This window comes from Euprymna scolopes, chromosome 34 (genome assembly GCF_053919585.1).
Source record: "Euprymna scolopes isolate OS-2025 chromosome 34, ASM5391958v1, whole genome shotgun sequence".
Taxonomy (NCBI): Eukaryota; Metazoa; Mollusca; class Cephalopoda; order Sepiida; family Sepiolidae; genus Euprymna; species Euprymna scolopes.
In genome coordinates this window covers 30,679,424-30,704,365 of record NC_136515.1, presented here as the reverse complement: position 1 = coordinate 30,704,365, position 24,942 = coordinate 30,679,424, and the positions used below count along the sequence as shown (strand labels likewise).

At 31.0% G+C, this 24,942-nt stretch overlaps 1 protein-coding gene across 6 annotated transcripts in view; it reads left to right on the top strand.

Moving 5' to 3' along the window:
* LOC145259152 (centrosomal protein of 135 kDa-like) overlaps positions 1 to 24,942 on the top strand; it is a 493,729-nt gene that overhangs the window by 331,254 nt on the left and 137,533 nt on the right. For 5 of the 6 annotated variants that reach the window (XM_080116863.1, XM_080116865.1, XM_080116862.1 and 2 more), the window contains one exon: positions 24,006 to 24,131. The exons of the other annotated variant lie outside the window; for it this stretch is intronic. In XM_080116863.1, the coding sequence (XP_079972989.1) occupies positions 24,006 to 24,131 (126 nt within the window). The remainder of the gene's footprint in view (positions 1 to 24,005; positions 24,132 to 24,942) is intronic. 6 annotated transcript variants of the gene reach the window in all.

The window sequence follows — 24,942 nt, the reverse complement described above, 5'->3', positions numbered from 1 at the left end:
AATTTTCCAATACATCGGTAAACACTGTATGGTTTTCGAGTTGAATAATCATGTTACATTGAATAAAAACACAAAAAATGTATCCAGTTTGGTAGAAAAGTAACTTATCTTGTCTTTGATAACATTTATTTGTTATATATTTGTTTTTTGACAACTTTTTTTCGAATCTATGTGTACAGTAATACAAACCCCTTTCGCGGAAAATTTGAAATTAGATGAAGAAATAAAGCAAGAAAAGAAAAGCACACCAAGTTGTGTGTGGGGGGGGTAATTTATTTATTTATTTTTTTTTTTTTTCTTATTCCAGAACATAGAATTTTCTAATTTTCAAAAATGCATTATAGCACTTTTTGGGTGAAAATTTAAAATTAGCTGAAAAAGAAATAAAACAAGAAAAGGAAAGCACTCCAAGTTGGGGAGAGGGGGGGGGTAATTTAATTGGTTTTGTTTTCCCCCCTAGAACATAGAATTTTCAAAAAGTAACGCACCGACATTTACCAATTAGAACACCATTTAACATTTTTCGAAGATTTTACAACCCCCCCCTCCCCCGCTCGTGTCCTCAACGTAAACAGTAAAATCTTCGAAAAATGTTAAATGGCTAATTGGTAAATGTCGGTGCGTTATTTAGGGAAAAACGGTTAACCAAACTGCAGAAGCACCTATTAATCCACATAAGTTCTATAATTGAATCCTCCTCCCGCAAAAAAAAAAACAAAAAAAAAAAAACGAAAATCATAAAAATGTTTGGTGCTTATGTTTTTGTAAACCACATTAAAAACTACGTGAGACAAAAAAAAAAAGAAAAAAGAAGGTCTCCCAATTTCTTGTACTTTTCTTCAATTATAAGTCATTAAAAAATGTCAGTCCGTAATTTTTTGATTGATACGCCATGTGAGAAGGCAGTTTGCTTGGTGAAGCAAGCCGTCGTTTATGCTGCAGCGCACGCGCGTAGCGTAAACGGAAGCTGCAAAATGGTGGAAAGTAGTTCGTGGGTTCAGGGATTAATACCATGCAAACGGTATTTTGCCCCAAGTTTGACTATCAGATTCATTGTTAGCGACCTCAATTACCTATAAAAAAAAAAAAAAAATTAGAGTGGTTGGTGTTCTGTTGTAGCGTATCTGGATATTTACCCAAAAAACAATTGTTTTAGAATTTAGAGTGGGAGATCAGTTAATGATTCTCGCTTTCCAGTCCATTCCAACTTTTTTAGGGTAATTTTATTTATTTTGGTATTCTTACGACCTAACCCTCCTAAAAAGAAATAAAAATCTACTTTTTGATGGCTAATTCAACGGCTTTGAAAATTATATGAAAAATGGAATTAAAAAAAATAAAATAAAAAAGGTAAATGTTACTTACACTAGAACAGAACACCAACCACTCTAATCTGGTTTTCTAAAGGTATTCGAGGTTGCTGACAACGAATCTGATAATCCAACCTGTCACAAATTTACAGTTTGCATGGTATGAGCCCCCTGAACCCTGGGACTATTTTAGTAGTGTTTTCTTTCTTTCTTTTTTTTTTTTTTCATTTTTCTTCCTTTGAAGATTGTAATGCTGGGTATGAGGCAGCCAAACCAGCTGCCAACATTGCCCCGCTTTTTATTGAAACCAACCGAGAGCTCTTTTTAGTATCCTCGCTGTTCCCTTAAGTGCAATTGTCTGGATCTCTTTTGCACTTGGTTCACCAGGAATATTAGTAAGGTAGGACTTCAGGTTCTTCTTCATAAACCCTGTGGCAACTATGATAACTGGTATGATATCTCTTTTTTGTTTTATTTTACTTCAGTCGAAGTTCTCAGAAATCAAGGGGCCCACAACCAGGGGTTAACACTTGCGTTCGCGTGTGCATAATGAAGTGACTTATCACATCACGGCGGAATCTTTTGCGGGCATTTGAAATAAAGTTTTTAAAAAAATAAATGGTCGCGGCCGCCTCAATGTAAACAGAATTTTTGTGAAATGTTAAACGGTATTCTACTCGGTAAATGTCAGCGTCTTACTTACGGAAAAACGCTTAATGAAACTGCAGAAACACCTGTTAAACTACACAAGTTCTATAATTGATTACAAAAATGTTTTTGTAAACCGCTCGTGAAAACTTAATTTTTTAGGTCAATTAAAAAGCATTAAAAACTGCGTCACACACACACACACAAAAAATAAACCACATTTTTATTTAAAAAAAAAATTCAAAAACAATTTCAAATGTCTGCTAAAGATTCCTTCGCAATGTGATAAGTCACTTCATTACGCGTGTGCACACGCTATAAGAAAACACTACTGAATGCGATGAAATCGTGTAAAATAATTGCAGGTTTCAGGGGGTTCATACCACGCAAATGGTAATTTGCGACATGTTTGATTATTAGATTTGTTATCAGCAATCTCGAATGCCTCTAAAAAAACAAATTAGATGGTCGGTGTTCTGTTGTAGCGTAAGATAATATTTCCTAAAAAGAATAATAAAAATTTTATATTTTAGAGAGGGGGGTCACTTTTCTACATAAATTTAACATAAAATGAGCAAAATGAGCAACGAGACATGTAATTGTAAGAATTTTTCAAGTTTAGTGGAAGGGGAAGGAAGGAGGTAATAAGGGGGTTGGTCATAAGTTCCAAACATTTGAAAACACATAGAAACACATCAAACATGGGGGGTAAAATTTAAAACTTTACTTTGTTTTTTTTAAAGGTTTACCTCATTTGGATAGATATTATCCAATGTATCCCATACTGTTTTCACAAATCGCCATGTTTGTTTTCACGTGTACATGCATTCTATTTTTGCAAAAATTGAATGCATGCATGCGCAAAACAAACATGGCGACCAGTGAATACAATACAGAATACATTAGATAATAAAGGTTTTCAGATTAATAAATGAAAAATTCTTTTATATAAGCGAGGTGTGCCTGTTCTCGTCAGGTGCTTCCAATATGGGGGATTGATTTACTAGAATGTTGTATTAGAAATTGAAATTTTTCTTTTCTTTTGTTTTTGATAATATGGTATTAGGTTGACAAGAAAGTTTGTAGTTATATGCAAATTAAGTATAATTTACATATGAGCAGATAGCTCATATTTATAAACCGACACCAACTAGAACAGGTGGTTGTTGAATGCTTGCTTAGCGTTATACACAACATATCAATGGCATCGTCGATAGGATATTCTCTGGTCTTTGAAGACCCGGAATACATAGATACTTGGATTCGTTGCTTTGAAGCAAAAAGTCGAAAGACAACAAAAACAAGGAGGGGAGAATGAAATCACGAACTTGTTCATGGCTAACGCTGGTTGTGAAGCAATTATGAAATGGCTTTCGAAGAAATAAGTCAGATTATCAAGGGAAACATGAGGCCAAAGAAAAGACTGGTGATTGCAGAAAGGACCAAGTTTATGGCAATGAAGCAGGAAGTGGATGAACCAATAGTAAAATATAGTAAAAAATAGTAAAATGCGAGTAAATACTGTGACTTTGAAAAACTAAGAACAGACAACAGAAGAAGACTTAATCCAACTAAGATTGAGTGAAGGTATGCATAATTCAGCACATAAGCTAATGGAACAGTTGCAACTTACAAATATGACCTTGAATATGTGTCTAGAATTTATACAATAGCAGGAATTAATACATACCTACAACCAAAATAAAAAAAAAACTCCTACGAAGAAATAATGGCTGACACGTATACTGTAGAAACGAAAAGAAAAAAATGTACTTACTGTGGAAAAATTCATGAAAGGAAAAAAGAAAAGTGTTCAGTGTTTGGAAAAACATGTTCAAAGTGTTTAAAAAAGAATCACTTCAAAGAAGTATATAAAGCGAAAAATGTGGAAAGAATGGAGGATGAAAATAAACAAATTTTTAATGTAAAGAAGGATAATATACAAAATACTGGATCAAAGAATGGAGATACAAAAATAAAAATGAAAATCAACAATTCTGTTGTTGAAATGCAAATAGATACCGGCATTGAAGTAACCATAATACCCAGAAATTTGTGGGGGAAAAAATGGGAAAACCGTTTTTAAAAAAAAGCAACATACAATTACGCCAGTTTGATGGTTCGATTATAGCAATTATGGGTTACTTTGAAGGTTCAATAGAACTGAAAGAAAAATATGAAGTAATACCCATTATAGTTACAAATTGCTGAAAAACGCATGGACTATTGGGGAATGACGTATTAAAAATAAATTCAACGAAGTTGATTAAGGAGATAGAAATGGAAAAAACAGAAAAATTAAAAAATTATGAAGCTAGCCTGAAATTAAAAGAAAATGCCCCCCCCCTCCTACTACAAAGTGAGAAAAGTACCAGTGCATTTATTACCGTTAGTAATAGCTAAGTTGCAAAAGTTAATAAAGGAAGATTTATTAGAACCTGCCCCTTCAGAATGAAGTAAATGGGCATCACCCATTGTGGTATTAAAAAAAAAAAGATGGTGATTTGAGAATTTGTGGAGATTATAAAATAGGAGTGAACCATAAAGTTTGCGCCGACTCGTACCTTATTCCAAATGTGGAAGTAGCTTTACATAAACTTGTAGGAATGAAAGTATTTTTGAAGATAGACCTAAAATCAGCTGACCACCAAATTCTTATGGATGAAAATTTTAAAGAAGTGACGACAATAAACACACCTATAGGTCTGCATGGTCAGTCGTCAAGTCCAGGAGAGGAAGAAGACATCAGCAATAACAGTAGCAGCAGCAAACCAAATTGCCCTTTTCAGTGCAGCTCTCAGACTACTAGAATGCAATCAATCTTTCACACCTTGATGCCTGCTCTGACTCTTGCAGCTTCCATCCCACTCTTGCAGCTTCCAGCTCGATCCTGCAGCTTCGAGCTCTTCTGCCATCCCAACTTCCAGCTCACTCCTGCAGCTTCTAGCTCCAGCTAATTCCTGCTCTAGTTTCTTGCAGGGGTTCCTGCCTATAACATCTGGCTCCCTTTTTCAATACCTGCCAATGTCCAACTCTGTTCCAGTGATCACCGATGCCTGACTCCAGGATCCAGCCTTTCCTGCAACCTGTTTCTGCCAATCTAACTCTTAGCCACATCCTGATGGACTGGACCTACTTGAGACATATATGATCACACACCTAGGGGCATTCACATTAATCTTGTGACATCATCCCATGTCGTCCAAGATCCAGTTTCCAGCTTCTTGTCTGTCCAGTCTTCACCACTGTCCCAGTACAATTCCAGCCTTCCTGCTTCCAGAATTTTCTTCGACTTTCTCCAGATTTTCCACATTTTCTTGTGTATTTATGGGTTATGGTTAAATGCAATTTCCTTTTACAACTGTTCATCTGTGTTTGTCTTCTCTTTGCCATTTCTCATATTTTGCTTGTGTATACTTTCTTTCTAACTGAGTCGGCCATTGCAACAGGTGCTTATTTATTCAGATTCAAGTGAAATATGACAGTTTAAAATAACAAGAAAACTTCAGAGTATACTTATTTATCATTGGCAAATATTGATGTATACCACAAATTATGGAAAGTTGATTCACTGATTTGAAGAAAATTATTGAACCCATTCTGACCATGATGAGGAGGGGTTAACACTTAAAATGTTTGCCCTTCTCTGGGTAAATTTAAAAAAAAAACAGTTTTTAGTTAAATAAATTTATTGCCAAAAAAAAACGGTTCTTCGTTTGTCAACACTCAGGACTGACTTGTGATTTTTTGTTGATACTCAGGACTGACTCTATAAGTGCTGAAATCATTTGGGTATGCAAAAGCATATAAGTATCCAGAAATATTATAAATAATATTTTTCAAATTCAATACAATAGTTTTCACCCCTCCCCTCAATAAAAAACAGACATGTTTTATTTTTTTATTATTATATCATTTTAACAACCTTACCTTTCTTAAAAGGGAACAATGTTAAAATACTGGAAAAAATATTTAAAATTCAAGTTATAAAATATAATTAAAAAGAAAAAAAAAGGATATGTTTTTGTTTTCTTTTATCAATAACTAAATATTCAGTGGCCTTTTTGAAAAAAAAAAAATGAGATTCTACTTTTTTAGGCGATTACATATGATCACTCTGAAAAGCTTGGTGGAAAAGAAACAACAAAATAAAACAAAAAACAATTAACTTAAAATTTAAAGTGAGGATCAGTTTTGTATGCAAATTTAGCATAAAACAACTCCCCATTTTCGGTTCATTCTAGCATTTTAAGGCAGTTATCAGAATTTTATTTTTGGCTATAGGAAAGAAATTCTGTGTGTTTCTTTTTTTTAGAGTTGGGGGAGTTTATTATTTTAGGCAAGTACACTGCGTATCAAATTATTAACGAGTTTACATTTTTAAAAATATTTAAGGAACGAGTGAATAAAAATCCATGAAACTTTGAGAAAGTGCTTACAATACTCTTCAGCTACTCCAATCAGAAAATAAAAGTATTTAAGGCAGTATTAGCAAAACTATGACATAAATAGGAATATCTGTTGATTTCAATGTGTAAAGTTATTAACAAGGTTGAGAAAAAAAACACAAGATACTCATAACTTGTTTATTGAAAAAATTTTCAAACATTAAATGAACAAGCAAAAATCCTTAGAACACAATAACTACATAGCAATTTCTACATTGACATAATTAGTAGAGGATACGCGGTCCTTTTTTATGAATGACTTGTAAAAGACGTTGGTTCACAGAATTAGTCAAATTTGTGATTTCGTCAACATTTATTCCCCGGGATACCTCTTAGAGAGCATCCCACAACTCATCTTTGCTCTTAAATTGGCCTTCACTTGCATAGAGGCGTTGCTTCATGATACTCCAAAGATTCTCAATTGGGTTCAAATCTGGTGACACGCACTTCATCCATGAACAAAACTTTGGAAAAATCCGTTTTCATGTTATCCTCTGCCCATTTCAATCAGTTTTATGTGATGTTCCTTTAATGGAGATTTATCAGCTTTCTTATGTACCTTTGTATTTCAATCAGTTTTATATGTGATGTTGCTTTAATGGAGATTTATCAGCTTTCTTACGTACCTTTGTATTTCAATCAGTTTTATATGTGATGTTCCTTTAATGGAGATTTATCAGCTTTCTTACGTACCTTTGTATTTCAATCAGTTTTATATGTGATGTTCCTTTAATGGAGATTTATCAGCTTTCTTACGTACCTTTGTATTTCAATCAGTTTTATATGTGATGCTCCTTTAATGGAGATTTATCAGCTTTCTTACGTACCTTTTTATTTCAATCAGTTTTATATGTGATGTTCCTTTAATGGAGATTTATCAGCTTTCTTACGTACCTTTGTATTTCAATCAGTTTTATATGTGATGCTCCTTTAATGGAGATTTATCAGCTTTCTTACGTACCTTTGTATTTCAATCAGTTTTATATGTGATGTTCCTTTAATGGAGATTTATCAGCTTTCTTACGTACCTTTGTATTTCAATCAGTTTTATATGTGATGTTCCTTTAATGGAGATTTATCAGCTTTCTTACGTACCTTTGTATTTCAATCAGTTTTATATGTGATGCTCCTTTAATGGAGATTTATCAGCTTTCTTACGTACCTTTGTATTTCAATCAGTTTTATATGTGATGTGGCTTTAATGGAGATTTATCAGCTTTCTTACATACCTTTGTATTTCAATCAGTTTTATATGTGATGTTCCTTTAATGGAGATTTATCAGCTTTCTTACGTACCTTTGTATTTCAATCAGTTTTATATGTGATGTTCCTTTAATGGAGATTTATCAGCTTTCTTACGTACCTTTGTATTTCAGTCAGTTTTATATGTGATGTTGCTTTAATGGAGATTTATCAGCTTTCTTACGTACCTTTGTATTTCAATCAGTTTTATATGTGATGTTCCTTTAATGGAGATTTATCAGCTTTCTTACGTACCTTTGTATTTCAATCAGTTTTATATGTGATGTTCCTTTAATGGAGATTTATCAGCTTTCTTACGTACCTTTGTATTTCAATCAGTTTTATATGTGATGTTCCTTTAATGGAGATTTATCAGCTTTCTTACGTACCTTTGTATTTCAGTCAGTTTTATATGTGATGTTCCTTTAATGGAGATTTATCAGCTTTCTTACGTACCTTTGTATTTCAATCAGTTTTATATGTGATGTTCCTTTAATGGAGATTTATCAGCTTCCTTACATACCTTTGTATTTCAATCAGTTTTATATGTGATGTTCCTTTAATGGAGATTTATCAGCTTTCTTACGTACCTTTGTATTTCAGTCAGTTTTATATGTGATGCTCCTTTAATGGAAATTTATCAGCTTTCTTACGTACCTTTGTATTTCAATCAGTTTTATATGTGATGTTCCTTTAATGGAGATTTATCAGCTTTCTTACGTACCTTTGTATTTCAATCAGTTTTATATGTGATGTTGCTTTAATGGAGATTTATCAGCTTTCTAACGTACCTTTTTATTTCAATACGTTTTATATGTGATGTTCCTTTAATGGAGATTTATCAGCTTTCTTACGTACCTTTTTATTTCAATCAGTTTTATATGTGATGTTTCTGTAATGGAGATTTATCAGCTTTCTTACGTACCTTTGTATTTCAGTCAGTTTTATATGTGATGTTCCTTTAAGGGAGATTCATCAGCTTTCTTACGTACCTTTTTATTTCAATCAATTTTATATGTGATGTTCCTTTAATGGAGATTTATCAGCTTTCTTACGTACCTTTGTATTTCAATCAGTTTTATATGTGATGTTGCTTTAATGGAGATTTATCAGCTTTCTTACGTACCTTTGTATTTCAATCAGTTTTATATGTGATGTTCCTTTAATGGAGATTCATCAGCTTTCTTACGTACCTTTGTATTTCAATCAGTTTTATATGTGATGTTCCTTTAATGGAGATTTATCAGCTTTCTTACGTACCTTTGTATTTCAGTCAGTTTTATATGTGATGTTCCTTTAATGGAGATTTATCAGCTTTCTTACGTACCTTTGTATTTCAATCAGTTTTATATGTGATGTTCCTTTAAGGGAGATTTATCAGCTTTCTTACGTACCTTTGTATTTCAATCAGTTTTATATGTGATGTTCCTTTAATGGAGAGTTATCAGCTTTCTTACGTACCTTTGTATTTCAATCAGTTTAATATGTGATGTTCCTTTAATGGAGATTTATCAGCTTTCTTACGTACCTTTTTATTTCAATCAGTTTTATATGTGATGTTGCTTTAATGGAGATTTATCAGCTTTCTTACGTACCTTTGTATTTCAATCAGTTTTATATGTGATGTTGCTTTAATGGAGATTCATCAGCTTTCTTACGTACCTTTGTATTTCAATCAGTTTTATATGTGATGTTCCTTTAATGGAAATTTATCAGCTTTCTTACGTACCTTTGTATTTCAATCAGTTTTATATGTGATGTTCCTTTAATGGAGATTTATCAGCTTTCTTACGTACCTTTGTATTTCAGTCAGTTTTATATGTGATGTTCCTTTAAGTGAGATTTATTGGCTTTCTTACATACCTTTGTATTTCAATCAGTTTTATATGTGATGTTCCTTTAATGGAGATTTATCAGCTTTCTTATGTACCTTTGTATTTCAGTCAGTTTTATATGTGATGTTCCTTTAATGGAGATTAATCAGCTTTCTTACGTACCTTTGTATTTCAATCAGTTTTATATGTGATGTTCCTTTAATGGAGATTTATCAGCTTTCTTACGTACCTTTGTATTTCAATCAGTTTTATATGTGATGTTCCTTTAATGGAGATTTATCAGCTTTCTTACGTACCTTTGTATTTCAATCAGTTTTATATGTGATGTTGCTTTAATGGAGATTTATCAGCTTTCTTACATAACTTTGTATTGCAATCAGTTTTATATGTGATGTTCCTTTAAGGGAGATTTATCAGCTTTCTTACGTACCTTTGTATTTCAATCAGTTTTATATGTGATGTTGCTTTAATGGAGATTTATCAGCTTTCTTATATACCTTTGTATTTCAGTCAGTTTTATATGTGATGTTCCTTTAATGGAGATTTATCAGCTTTCTTACATACCTTTGTATTTCAATCAGTTTTATATGTGATGTTTCTTTAATTGAGATTTATCAGCTTTCTTACATACCTTTGTATTTCAATCAGTTTTATATGTGATGTTCCTTTAATGGAGATTTATCAGCTTTCTTACGTACCTTTGGATTTCAATCAGTTTTGTATTTGATGTTCCTTTAATGGAGATTAATCAGCTTTTTTACGTACCTTTGTATTTCAATCAGTTTTATATGTGATGTTGCGTTAATGGAGATTTATCAGCTTTCTTACATACCTTTGTATTTCAATCAGTTTTATATGTGATGTTTCTTTAATGGAGATTTATCAGCTTTCTTACGTACCTTTGTATTTCAATCAGTTTTATATGTGATGTTCCTTTAATGGAGATTTATCAGCTTTCTTACGTACCTTTGTATTTCAATCAGTTTTATATGTGATGTTCCTTTAATGGAGATTTATCAGCTTTCTTACGTACCTTTGTATTTCAATCAGTTTTATATGTGATGTTCCTTTAATGGAGATTTATCAGCTTTCTTACGTACCTTTGTATTTCAATCAGTTTTATATGTGATGTTGCTTTAATGGAGATTTATCAGCTTTCTTACGTACCTTTTTTTTGTCAATACGTTTTATATGTGATGTTCCTTTAATGGAGATTTATCAGCTTTCTTACGTACCTTTGTATTTCAATCAGTTTTATATGTGATGTTCCTTTAATGGAGATTTATCAGCTTTCTTACGTACCTTTGTATTTCAATCAGTTTTATATGTGATGTTCCTTTAATGGAGATTTATCAGCTTTCTTACGTACCTTTTTATTTCAATCAGTTTTATATGTGATGTTGCTGTAATGGAGATTTATCAGCTTTCTTACGTACCTTTGTATTCCAATCAGTTTTATATGTGATGTTCCTTTAATGGAGATTTATCAGCTTTCTTACGTACCTTTGTATTTCAATCAGTTTTATATGTGATGTTCCTTTAATGGAGATTTATCAGCTTTCTTACGTACCTTTGTATTTCAGTCAGTTTTATATGTGATGTTGCTTTAATGGAGATTTATCAGCTTTCTTACGTACCTTTGTATTTCAATCAGTTTTATATGTGATGTTCCTTTAATGGAGATTTATCAGCTTTCTTACGTACCTTTGTATTTCAATCAGTTTTATATGTGATGTTCCTTTAATGGAGATTTATCAGCTTTCTTACGTACCTTTGTATTTCAATCAGTTTTATATGTGATGTTCCTTTAATGGAGATTTATCAGCTTTCTTACGTACCTTTGTATTTCAGTCAGTTTTATATGTGATGTTCCTTTAATGGAGATTTATCAGCTTTCTTACGTACCTTTGTATTTCAATCAGTTTTATATGTGATGTTCCTTTAATGGAGATTTATCAGCTTTCTTACATACCTTTGTATTTCAATCAGTTTTATATGTGATGTTGCTTTAATGGAGATTTATCAGCTTCCTTACATACCTTTGTATTTCAATCAGTTTTATATGTGATGTTCCTTTAATGGAGATTTATCAGCTTTCTTACGTACCTTTGTATTTCAGTCAGTTTTATATGTGATGCTCCTTTAATGGAAATTTATCAGCTTTCTTACGTACCTTTGTATTTCAATCAGTTTTATATGTGATGTTCCTTTAATGGAGATTTATCAGCTTTCTTACGTACCTTTGTATTTCAATCAGTTTTATATGTGATGTTGCTTTAATGGAGATTTATCAGCTTTCTTACGTACCTTTTTATTTCAATACGTTTTATATGTGATGTTCCTTTAATGGAGATTTATCAGCTTTCTTACGTACCTTTTTATTTCAATCAGTTTTATATGTGATGTTTCTGTAATGGAGATTTATCAGCTTTCTTACGTACCTTTGTATTTCAGTCAGTTTTATATGTGATGTTCCTTTAATGGAGATTTATCAGCTTTCTTACGTACCTTTTTATTTCAATCAATTTTATATGTGATGTTCCTTTAATGGAGATTTATCAGCTTTCTTACGTACCTTTGTATTTCAATCAGTTTTATATGTGATGTTGCTTTAATGGAGATTTATCAGCTTTCTTACGTACCTTTGTATTTCAATCAGTTTTATATGTGATGTTCCTTTAATGGAGATTCATCAGCTTTCTTACGTACCTTTGTATTTCAATCAGTTTTATATGTGATGTTCCTTTAATGGAGATTTATCAGCTTTCTTACGTACCTTTGTATTTCAGTCAGTTTTATATGTGATGTTCCTTTAATGGAGATTTATCAGCTTTCTTACGTACCTTTGTATTTCAATCAGTTTTATATGTGATGTTCCTTTAAGGGAGATTTATCAGCTTTCTTACGTACCTTTGTATTTCAATCAGTTTTATATGTGATGTTCCTTTAATGGAGAGTTATCAGCTTTCTTACGTACCTTTGTATTTCAATCAGTTTAATATGTGATGTTCCTTTAATGGAGATTTATCAGCTTTCTTACGTACCTTTTTATTTCAATCAGTTTTATATGTGATGTTGCTTTAATGGAGATTTATCAGCTTTCTTACGTACCTTTGTATTTCAATCAGTTTTATATGTGATGTTGCTTTAATGGAGATTCATCAGCTTTCTTACGTACCTTTGTATTTCAATCAGTTTTATATGTGATGTTCCTTTAATGGAAATTTATCAGCTTTCTTACGTACCTTTGTATTTCAATCAGTTTTATATGTGATGTTCCTTTAATGGAGATTAATCAGCTTTCTTACGTACCTTTGTATTTCAATCAGTTTTATATGTGATGTTGCTTTAATGGAGATTTATCAGCTTTCTTACGTACCTTTGTATTTCAATCAGTTTTATATGTGATGTTGCTTTAATGGAGATTCATCAGCTTTCTTACGTACCTTTGTATTTGAATCAGTTTTATATGTGATGTTCCTTTAATGGAGAGTTATCAGCTTTCTTACGTACCTTTGTATTTCAATCAGTTTTATATGTGATGTTCCTTTAATGGAGATTAATCAGCTTTCTTACGTACCTTTTTATTTCAATCAGTTTTATATGTGATGTTGCTTTAATGGAGATTTATCAGCTTTCTTACGTACCTTTGTATTTCAATCAGTTTTATATGTGATGTTGCTTTAATGGAGATTCATCAGCTTTCTTACGTACCTTTGTATTTGAATCAGTTTCATATGTGATGTTCCTTTAATGGAGATTTATCAGCTTTCTTACGTACCTTTGTATTTCAGTCAGTTTTATATGTGATGTTCCTTTAAGTGAGATTTATTGGCTTTCTTACATACCTTTGTATTTCAATCAGTTTTATATGTGATGTTCCTTTAATGGAGATTTATCAGCTTTCTTACGTACCTTTGTATTTCAATCAGTTTTATATGTGATGTTGCTTTAATGGAGATTTATCAGCTTTCTTACATAACTTTGTATTGCAATCAGTTTTATATGTGATGTTCCTTTAATGGAGATTTATCAGCTTTCTTACGTACCTTTGGATTTCAATCAGTTTTGTATTTGATGTTCCTTTAATGGAGATTAATCAGCTTTCTTACGTACCTTTGTATTTCAATCAGTTTTATATGTGATGTTGCGTTAATGGAGATTTATCAGCTTTCTTACATACCTTTGTATTTCAATCAGTTTTATATGTGATGTTGCTTTAATGGAGATTTATCAGCTTTCTTACGTACCTTTGTATTTCAATCAGTTTTATATGTGATGTTCCTTTAATGGAGATTTATCAGCTTTCTTACGTACCTTTGTATTTCAATCAGTTTTATATGTGATGTTTCTTTAATGGAGATTTATCAGCTTTCTTACGTACCTTTGTATTTCAATCAGTTTTATATGTGATGTTCCTTTAATGGAGATTTATCAGCTTTCTTACGTACCTTTGTATTTCAATCAGTTTTATATGTGATGTTCCTTTAATGGAGATTTATCAGCTTTCTTACGTACCTTTGTATTTCAATCAGTTTTATATGTGATGTTCCTTTAATGGAGATTTATCAGCTTTCTTACGTACCTTTGTATTTCAATCAGTTTTATATGTGATGTTGCTTTAATGGAGATTTATCAGCTTTCTTACGTACCTTTTTTTTGTCAATACGTTTTATATGTGATGTTCCTTTAATGGAGATTTATCAGCTTTCTTACGTACCTTTGTATTTCAATCAGTTTTATATGTGATGTTCCTTTAATGGAGATTTATCAGCTTTCTTACGTACCTTTGTATTTCAATCAGTTTTATATGTGATGTTCCTTTAATGGAGATTTATCAGCTTTCTTACGTACCTTTTTATTTCAATCAGTTTTATATGTGATGTTGCTGTAATGGAGATTTATCAGCTTTCTTACGTACCTTTGTATTCCAATCAGTTTTATATGTGATGTTCCTTTAATGGAGATTTATCAGCTTTCTTACGTACCTTTGTATTTCAATCAGTTTTATATGTGATGTTCCTTTAATGGAGATTTATCAGCTTTCTTACGTACCTTTGTATTTCAATCAGTTTTATATGTGATGTTCCTTTAATGGAGATTTATCAGCTTTCTTACGTACCTTTGTATTTCAATCAGTTTTATATGTGATGTTGCTTTAATGGAGATTTATCAGCTTTCTTACGTACCTTTTTTTTGTCAATACGTTTTATATGTGATGTTCCTTTAATGGAGATTTATCAGCTTTCTTACATACCTTTGTATTTCAATCAGTTTTATATGTGATGTTCCTTTAATGGAGATTTATCAGCTTTCTTACGTACCTTTGTATTTCAATCAGTTTTATATGTGATGTTGCTTTAATGGAGATTTATCAGCTTTCTTACGTACCTTTTTTTGTCAATACGTTTTATATGTGATGTTCCTTTAATGCAGATTTATCAGCTTTCTTACGTACCTTTTTATTTCAATCAGTTTTATATGTGATGTTCCTTTAATGGAGATTTATCAGCTTTCTTACGTACCTTTGTATTTCAATCAGTTTTATATGTGATGTTGCTGTAATGGAGATTTATCAGCTTTCTTACGTACCTTTGTATTTCAGTCAGTTTTATATGTGATGTTCCTTTAATGGAGATTTATCAGCTTTCTTACGTACCTTTTTATTTCAATCAGTTTTATATGTGATGTTCCTTTAATGGAGATTTATCAGCTTTCTTACGTACCTTTGTATTTCAATCAGTTTTATATGTGATGTTGCTTTTATGGAGATTTATCAGCTTTCTTACGTACCTTTGTATTTCAATCAGTTTTATATGTGATGTTCCTTTAATGGAGATTCATCAGCTTTCTTACGTACCTTTGTATTTCAATCAGTTTTATATGTGATGTTGCTTTAATGGAGATTTATCAGCTTTCTTACGTACCTTTGTATTTCAATCAGTTTTATATGTGATGTTCCTTTAATGGAGATTTATCAGCTTTCTTACGTACCTTTGTATTTCAATCAGTTTTATATGTGATGTTGCTTTAATGGAGATTTATCAGCTTTCTTACGTACCTTTGTATTTCAGTCAGTTTGATATGTGATGTTCCTTTAATGGAGATTTATCAGCTTTCTTACGTACCTTTGTATTTCAATCAGTTTTATATGTGATGTTCCTTTAATGGAGATTTATCAGCTTTCTTACGTACCTTTGTATTTCAGTCAGTTTTATATGTGATGTTCCTTTAATGGAGATTTATCAGCTTTCTTACGTACCTTTGTATTTCAATCAGTTTTATATGTGATGTTCCTTTAATGGAGATTTATCAGCTTTCTTACGTACCTTTGTATTTCAATCAGTTTTATATGTGATGTTGCTTTAATGGAGATTCATCAGCTTTCTTACGTACCTTTGTATTTCAATTAGTTTTATATGTGATGTTCCTTTAATGGAAATTTATCAGCTTTCTTACGTACCTTTGTATTTCAATCAGTTTTATATGTGATGTTCCTTTAATGGAGATTTATCAGCTTTCTTACGTACCTTTGTATTTCAGTCAGTTTTATATGTGATGTTCCTTTAATGGAGATTTATCAGCTTTCTTACGTACCTTTGTATTTCAATCAGTTTTATATGTGATGTTCCTTTAATGGAGATTTATCAGCTTTCTTACGTACCTTTGTATTTCAGTCAGTTTTATATGTGATGTTCCTTTAATGGAGATTTATCAGCTTTCTTACGTACCTTTGTATTTCAATCAGTTTTATATGTGATGTTCCTTTAATGGAGATTTATCAGCTTTCTTACGTACCTTTGTATTTCAATCAGTTTTATATGTGATGTTGCTTTAATGGAGATTCATCAGCTTTCTTACGTACCTTTGTATTTCAATCAGTTTTATATGTGATGTTCCTTTAATGGAGATTTATCAGCTTTCTTACGTACCTTTGTATTTCAATCAGTTTTATATGTGATGTTCCTTTAATGGAGATTTATCAACTTTCTTACGTACCTTTGTATTTCAATCAGTTTTATATGTGATGTTACTTTAATGGAGATTTATCAGCTTTCTTACGTACCTTTGTATTTCAATCAGTTTTATATGTGATGTTCCTTTAATGGAGATTTATCAGCTTTCTTACATAACATTGTATTTCAATCAGTTTTATATGTGATGTTGCTTTAATGGGGATTTATCAGCTTTCTTACATAACTTTGTATTGCAATCAGTTTTATATGTGATGTTCCTTTAATGGAGAGTTATCAGCTTTCTTACGTACCTTTGTATTTCAATCAGTTTTATATGTGATGTTTCTTTAATTGAGATTTATCAGCTTTCTTACGTACCTTTGTATTTCAATCAGTTTTATATGTGATTTTCCTTTAATGGAGATTTATCAGCTTTCTTACGTTCCTTTGGATTTCAATCAGTTTTGTATTTGATGTTCCTTTAATGGAGATTAATCAGCTTTCTTACGTAACTTTGTATTTCAATCAGTTTTGTATGTGATGTTGCGTTAATGGAGATTTATCAGCTTTCTTACAGACCTTTGTATTTCAATCAGTTTTATATGTGATGTTGCTTTAATGGAGATTTATCAGCTTTCTTACGTACCTTTGTATTTCAATCAGTTTTATATGTGATGTTCCTTTAATGAAGATTTATCAGCTTTCTTACGTACCTTTGTATTTCAATCAGTTTTATATGTGATGTTCCTTTAATGGAAGTTTTTAGAGCTTTCTTACGTACCTTTGTATTTCAATCAGTTTTATATGTGATGTTCCTTTAATGGAGATTTATAAGCTTTCTTACGTACCTTTGTATTTCAAGCAGTTTTATATGTGATGTTCCTTTAATGGAGATTTATCAGCTTTCTTATGTACCTTTTTATTTCAATCAGTTTTATATGTGATGTTCCTTTAATGGAGATTTATCAGCTTTCTTACGTACCTTTGTATTTCAATCAGTTTTATATGTGATTTTCCTTTAATGGAGATTTATCAGCTTTCTTACGTACCTTTGTATTTCAATCAGTTTTATATGTGATGTTGCTGTAATGGAGATTTATCAGCTTTCTTACGTACCTTTGTATTTCAATCAGTTTTATATGTGATGTTCCTTTAATGGAGATTTATCAGCTTTCTTACGTACCTTTGTATTTCAATCAGTTTTATATGTGATGTTCCTTTAACAGAGATTTATCAGCTTTCTTACGTACCTTTGTATTTCAATCAGTTTTATATGTGATGTTCCTTTAAGGGAGATTTATCAGCTTTCTTACGTACCTTTGTATTTCAATCAGTTTTATATGTGATGTTCCTTTAATGGAGATTTATCAGCTTTCTTACGTACCTTTGTATTTCAATCAGTTTTATATGTGATGTTCCTTTAATGGAGATTTATCAGCTGTCTTACGTACCTTTTTATTTCAATCAGTTTTATATGTGATGTTGCTTTAATGGAGATTTATCAGCTTTCTTACGTACCTTTGTATTTCAATCAGTTTTATATGTGATGTTGCTTTAATGGAGATTCATCAGCTTTCTTACGTACCTTTGTATTTCAATCAGTTTTATATGTGATGTTCCTTTAAGGGAGATTAATCAGCTTTCTTACGTACCTTTGTATTTCAATCAGTTTTATATGTGATGTTGCTTTAATGGAGATTTATCAGCTTTCTTACGTACCTTTGTATTTCAATCAGTTTTATATGTGATGTTGCTTTAATGGAGATTTATCAGCTTTCTTACGTAACTTTGTATTTCAATCAGTTTTATATGTGATGTTCCTTTAATGGAGATTTATCAGCTTTCTTACGTACCTTTGTATTTCAATCAGTTTTATATGTGATGTTCCTTTAATGGAGATTTATCAGCTTTCTTACGTACCTTTTTATTTCAATCAGTTTTATATGTGATGTTGCTTTAATGGAGATTTATCAGCTTTCTTACGTACCTTTGTATTTCAATCAGTTTTATATGTGATGTTGCTTTAATGGAGATTCATCAGCTTTCTTACGTACCTTTGTATTTCAATCAGTTTTATATGTGATGTTCCTTTAATGGAGATTTATCAGCTTTCTTACGTACCTTTGTATTTCAATCAGTTTTATATGTGATTTCGCTTTAATGGAGATTTATCAGCTTTCTTACGTACCTTTGTATTTCAATCAGTTTTATATGTGATGTTCCTTTAATGGAGATTCATCAGCTTTCTTACGTACCTTTGTATTTCAATCAGTTTTATATGTGATGTTTCTTTTAATGGAGATTTATCAGCTTTCTTACGTACCTTTGTATTTCAATCAGTTTTATATGTGATGTTTCTTTTAATGGAGATTTATCAGCTTTCTTACGTACCTTTGTATTTCAATCAGTTTTATATGTGATGTTTCTTTTAATGGAGATTTATCAGCTTTCTTACGTACCTTTGTATTTCAATCAGTTTTATATGTGATGTTTCTTTTAATGGAGATTTATCAGCTTTCTTACGTACCTTTGTATTTCAATCAGTTTTATAAGTGATGTTTCTTTTAATGGAGAGTTATCAGCTTTCTTACGTACCTTTGTATTTCAATCAGTTTTATATGTGATGTTTCTTTTAATGGAGATTTATCAGCTTTCTTACGTACCTTTGTATTTCAATCAGTTTTATATGTGATGTTTCTTTTAATGGAGATTTATCAGCTTTCTTACGTACCTTTGTATTTCAATCAGTTTTATATGTGATGTTTCTTTTAATGGAGATTTATCAGCTTTCTTACGTACCTTTGTATTTCAATCAGTTTTATATGTGATGTTTCTTTTAATGGAGATTTATCAGCTTTCTTACGTACCTTTGTATTTCAATCAGTTTTATATGTGATGTTTCTTTTAATGGAGATTTATCAGCTTTCTTACGTACCTTTGTATTTCAATCAGTTTTATATGTGATGTTCCTTTAATGGAGATTCATCAGCTTTCTTACGTACCTTTGTATTTCAATCAGTTTTATATGTGATGTTGCTTTAATGGAGATTCATCAGCTTTCTTACGTACCTTTGTATTTCACTCAGTTTTATATGTTATGTTTCTTTTAATGGAGATTTATCAGCTTTCTTACGTACCTTTGTATTTCAATCAGTTTTATATGTGATGTTGCTTTAATGGAGATTTATCAGCTTTCTTACGTACCTTTGTATTTCAGTCAGTTTTATATGTGATGTTCCTTTAATGGAGATTTATCAGCTTTCTTACGTACCTTTGTATTTCAAGCAGTTTTATATGTGATGTTGCTTTAATGGAGATTTATCAGCTTTCTTACGTACCTTTGTATTTCAGTCAGTTTTATATGTGATGTTCCTTTAATGGAGATTTATCAGCTTTCTTACGTACCTTTGTATTTCAATCAGTTGTATATGTGATGTTCCTTTAATGGAGAGTTATCAGCTTTCTTACGTACCTTTTTATTTCAATCAGTTTTATATGTGATGTTGCTTTAATGGAGATTTATCAGCTTTCTTACGTACCTTTGTATTTCAATCAGTTTTATATGTGATGTTGCTTTAATGGAGATTTATCAGCTTTCTTACGTACCTTTTTATTTCAATCAGTTTTATATGTGATGTTTCTTTTAATGGAGATTTATCAGCTTTCTTACGTACCTTTGTATTTCAATCAGTTTTATATGTGATGTTGCTTTAATGGAGATTTATCAGCTTTCTTACGTACCTTTGTATTTCAATCAGTTTTATATGTGATGTTCCTTTAATGGAGATTTATCAGCTTTCTTACGTAACTTTGTATTTCAATCAGTTTTATATGTGATGTTGCTTACATGGAGATTTATCAGCTTTCTTACGTACCTTTGTATTTCAATCAGTTTTATATGTGATGTTCCTTTAATGGAGATTTATCAGCTTTCTTACGTACCTTTTTATTTCAATTAGTTTTATATGTGATGTTGCTTTAATGGAGATTTATCAGCTTTCTTACGTACCTTTGTATTTCAATCAGTTTTATATGTGATGTTGCTTTAATTGAGATTCATCAGCTCTCTTACGTACCTTTGTATTTCAATCAGTTTTATATGTGATGTTCCTTTAATGGAGATTTATCAGCTTTCTTACGTACCTTTGTATTTGAATCAGTTTCATATGTGATGTTCCTTTAATGGAGATTTATCAGCTTTCTTACGTACCTTTGTATTTCAGTCAGTGTTATATGTGATGTTCCTTTAATGGAGATTTATCAGCTTTCTTACATAACTTTGTATTTCAATCAGTTTTATATGTGATGTTGCTGTAATGGAGATTTATCAGCTTTCTTACATAACTTTGTATTGCAATCAGTTTCCTATGTGATGTTCCTTTAAGGGAGATTTATCAGCTTTCTTACGTACCTTTGTATTTCAATCAGTTTTATATGTGATGTTCCTTTAATGGAGATTTATCAGCTTTCTTACGTACCTTTGTATTTCAATCAGTTTTATATGTGATGTTCCTTTAATGGAGATTTATCAGCTTTCTTACGTACCTTTGTATTTCAATCAGTTTTATATGTGATGTTCCTTTAATGGAGATTTATCAGCTTTCTTACGTACCTTTTTATTTCAATCAGTTTTATATGTGATGTTGCTTTAATGGAGATTTATCAGCTTTCTTACGTACCTTTGTATTTCAATCAGTTTTATATGTGATGTTCCTTTAAGGAAGATTTATCAGCTTTCTTACGTACCTTTGTATTTCAATCAGTTTTATATGTGATGTTCCTTTAAGGGAGATTTATCAGCTTTCTTACGTACCTTTGTATTTCAATCAGTTTTATATGTGATGTTCCTTTAATGGAGATTAATCAGCTTTCTTACGTACCTTTTGATTTCAATCAGTTTTGTATGTGATGTTCCTTTAATGGAGATTAATCAGCTTTCTTACGTACCTTTTTATTTCAATCAGTTTTATATGTGATGTTCCTTTAATGGAGATTTATCAGCTTTCTTACGTACCTTTGTATTTCAATCAGTTTTATATGTGATGTTCCTTTAATGGAGATTTATCAGCTTTCTTACGTACCTTTGTATTTCAATCAGTTTTATATGTGATGTTCCTTTAATGGAGATTTATCAGCTTTCTTACGTACCTTTGTATTTCAATCAGTTTTATATGTGATATTTCTTTAATGGAGATTTATCAGCTTTCTTACGTACCTTTGTATTTCAATCAGTTTTATATGTGATGTTGCTTTAATGGAGATTTATCAGCTTTCTTACGTAACTTTGTATTTCAATCAGTTTTATATGTGATGTTCCTTTAATGGAGATTGATTAGCTTTCTCACGTACCTTTGTATTTCAATCAGTTTTATATGTGATGTTCCTTTAAGGGAGATGTATAAGCTTTCTTACGTCCCTTTGTATTTCAATCAGTTTTATATGTGATGTTCCTTTAATGGAGATTTATCAGCTTTCTTACGTACCTTTGTATTTCAATCAGTTTTATATGTGATGTTCCTTTAATGGAGATTTATGAGCTTTCTTACGTACCTTTGTATTTCAATCAGTTTTATATGTGATGTTGCTTTAATGGAGATTCATCAGCTTTCTTACGTACCTTTGTATTTCAATCAGTTTTATATGTAATGTTCCTTTAATTGAGATTTATCAGCTTTCTTACGTACCTTTGTATTTCAATCAGTTTTATATGTGATGTTCCTTTAATGGAGATTTATCAGCTTTCTTACGTACCTTTGTATTTCAATCAGTTTTATATGTGATGTTCCTTTAATGGAGATTTATCAGCTTTCTTACGTAACTTTGTATTTCAATCAGTTTTATATGTGATGTTGCTTTAATGGAGATTAATCAGCTTTCTTACGTACCTTTGTATTTCAATCAGTTTTATATGTGATGTTGCTTTAATGGAGATTCATCAGCTTTCTTACGTACCTTTGTATTTCAATCAGTTTTATATGTGATGCTCCTTTAATGGAGATTTATCAGCTTTCTTACGTACCTTTTTATTTCAATCAGTTTTATATGTGATGTTCCTTTAATGGAGATTTATCAGCTTTCTTACGTACCTTTGTATTTCAATCAGTTTTATATGTGATGTTGCTTTAATGGAGATTAATCAGCTTTCTTACGTACCTTTGTATTTCAATCAGTTTTATATGTAATGTTGCTTTAATGGAGATTTATCAGCTTTCTTACGTACCTTTGTATTTCAATCAGTTTTATATGTGATGTTGCTTTAATGGAGATTAGCAGCTTTCTTACGTACCTTTGTATTTCAATCAGTTTTATATGTGATGTTGCTTTAATGGAGATTAGCAGCTTTCTTACGTACCTTTGTATTTGAATCAGTTTTATATGTGATGTTCCTTTAATGGAGATTTATGAGCTTTCTTACGTACCTTTGTAGGGTCCTTTACAGTTTGATGATAACTTCCTTTCATTTTCGATATTTCTAGAGTAGTTTTTCCTTTTGTTAGCTGTTTTGCAATAGTACTCTTTTCAGAACTACTCAAACCCCCTTTACAACCCATTTTATTGATGAAACAAACTGCCTTGTTTATAATTTGATACACCTCAAATACCGTAGATTCAGTAATAACAAAGGTAAGTTGTTTACCTTGCACGGAACAGTACCAAAATTTCACAGTACGTGCAGCTCAGTATTGCCAACGTTTCTGAAGCTTTTGATAAGAAATGACTGATAACTTTCTGAAACTGATAAAAAAATGTTACCTCGTTAATAATTTGACACCTGTTATTTTTAGGGTTAGTTTTTAAAGAAGTAGTTAAATGTTAAAATAGCCCAGAAATGGGAGATCCTTCTATGTTAAATTTATATGTACAACTGATCCCCCACTGTAAATTCTTAAATAATTATATATGTTTTTGTCTTTATTTTTTGAATTTGGGAATAAGTCTGTTGACCTTCCTTGTGTTTTTAATATCATGGTTTGTATTAGTTTGGTGTATGTTGTTGGTGTATTTATTATTAGTGTGTATTGTATGATGTCTACTCTGCATATCTATTGTTCTGTACTTGCAAGATTTTAAAAGTCAGTGTATTGTACTGTCCATACATTTGGATAATAAGTTTATTTAATATCAGTTTGAGCTGTATTAATTGTTTTCCATTCCAATTTCCATACTTTTCCAAGTTTTTTGAGAATGCTAGGCATTTGGTCCACATTTAAGTATGTAATCAACATTCTTGTCAAGCTTTCGTGCTCTTTCACAACTTCCAAAAGTACCGGTTGCTGAAGTTTAATGGGTTGACCTCTTCTTTCTTCATCTGCAAAATTGCTATCACCTGATTTGAACTTTGAAATTTCAACTTGGCTTTTACTAATTGTTCCTTCAGGTGAAACATTCTGAATCTAGCAATCAAGATGAAAATAGTAGAGCAAATAATTCAAATGGTAAATCCTCATCTGAAATTCTGAAACATGAATAAATTTTATATTTATATTAAAAACATTTTGAAGATTTTGTCTGTTTTAAATTTATGTAATTTTTTATATACCTATAGATTGTTTTTTCTTTATATAGACAATTTCACATTATGAGCGTATTTGTCAGCTTCTAGAGCAAGAAAGGGATTATTTTAAAACCGAGTATCAAAAACTCAAAGCCCTTAAACGGAGCTCAAGTCCAGTACATGTCCCTTCTAATAAAGTGAGTATTTTATTTTTTAATTGTTACTGATTTTTCAGGATTTTTTATGTCACAAAAAAGAAAGCTGATTTATTAGAATTATACAATCACAAAAAAAGTTGAGTTCATTTTTCAGCTGTTATGTCAGTAGCTACCAATTATTAAAATATTGATACATTTAAAAAAAAAAAAATTATTTTGGTTTTGTTAAAATTTTACTTGCATTACATTGCTATTATGGGTACTGATGAGCACAAAACTATCTTTTGATGTTTCACTGCTTTGTGAACCTTCGTTTTCGTTTGTTAAAATAGTGATCATTTTGTACTGTGGTAACCTAATACACAAGCAAACAATAGTCAGTGTTATGACTTGTACAATAAACAAAGAAACTACGACTTTACATTGTGTATGTAATAAAAGTTAATCTCAAGTGATATTTTTAATATATTATTTTACACTCAATCGATTATAATATTGGCAATAAAGAAAAAAAATGTAAAACAACTCAAAGTACATCAGAAACAGACAAAGTAAATATTGAGTTACTTTTATTTTTAGATTTTCCTGGTGATATAGCACATATATGGCCTTACCACAGTCATTCTAGACTCTATCAAGTATTTGACAACAGTGAACAGCAACTCAATATAGCTATCTGAATTGAGTCTGAGTTTGTTTTTGAATATGTAGGGTTTGAGGAAGATGATATTTATGATGCATGCAAACTCTTGGCTAGCTACCTGTTGTTCTACACATTGGACAATTGGTCTTGAGAAGAAGAAAACATTCTAAGCTCAACTGGGTGTTTGATCTTGTTGAAAAGTTTCTT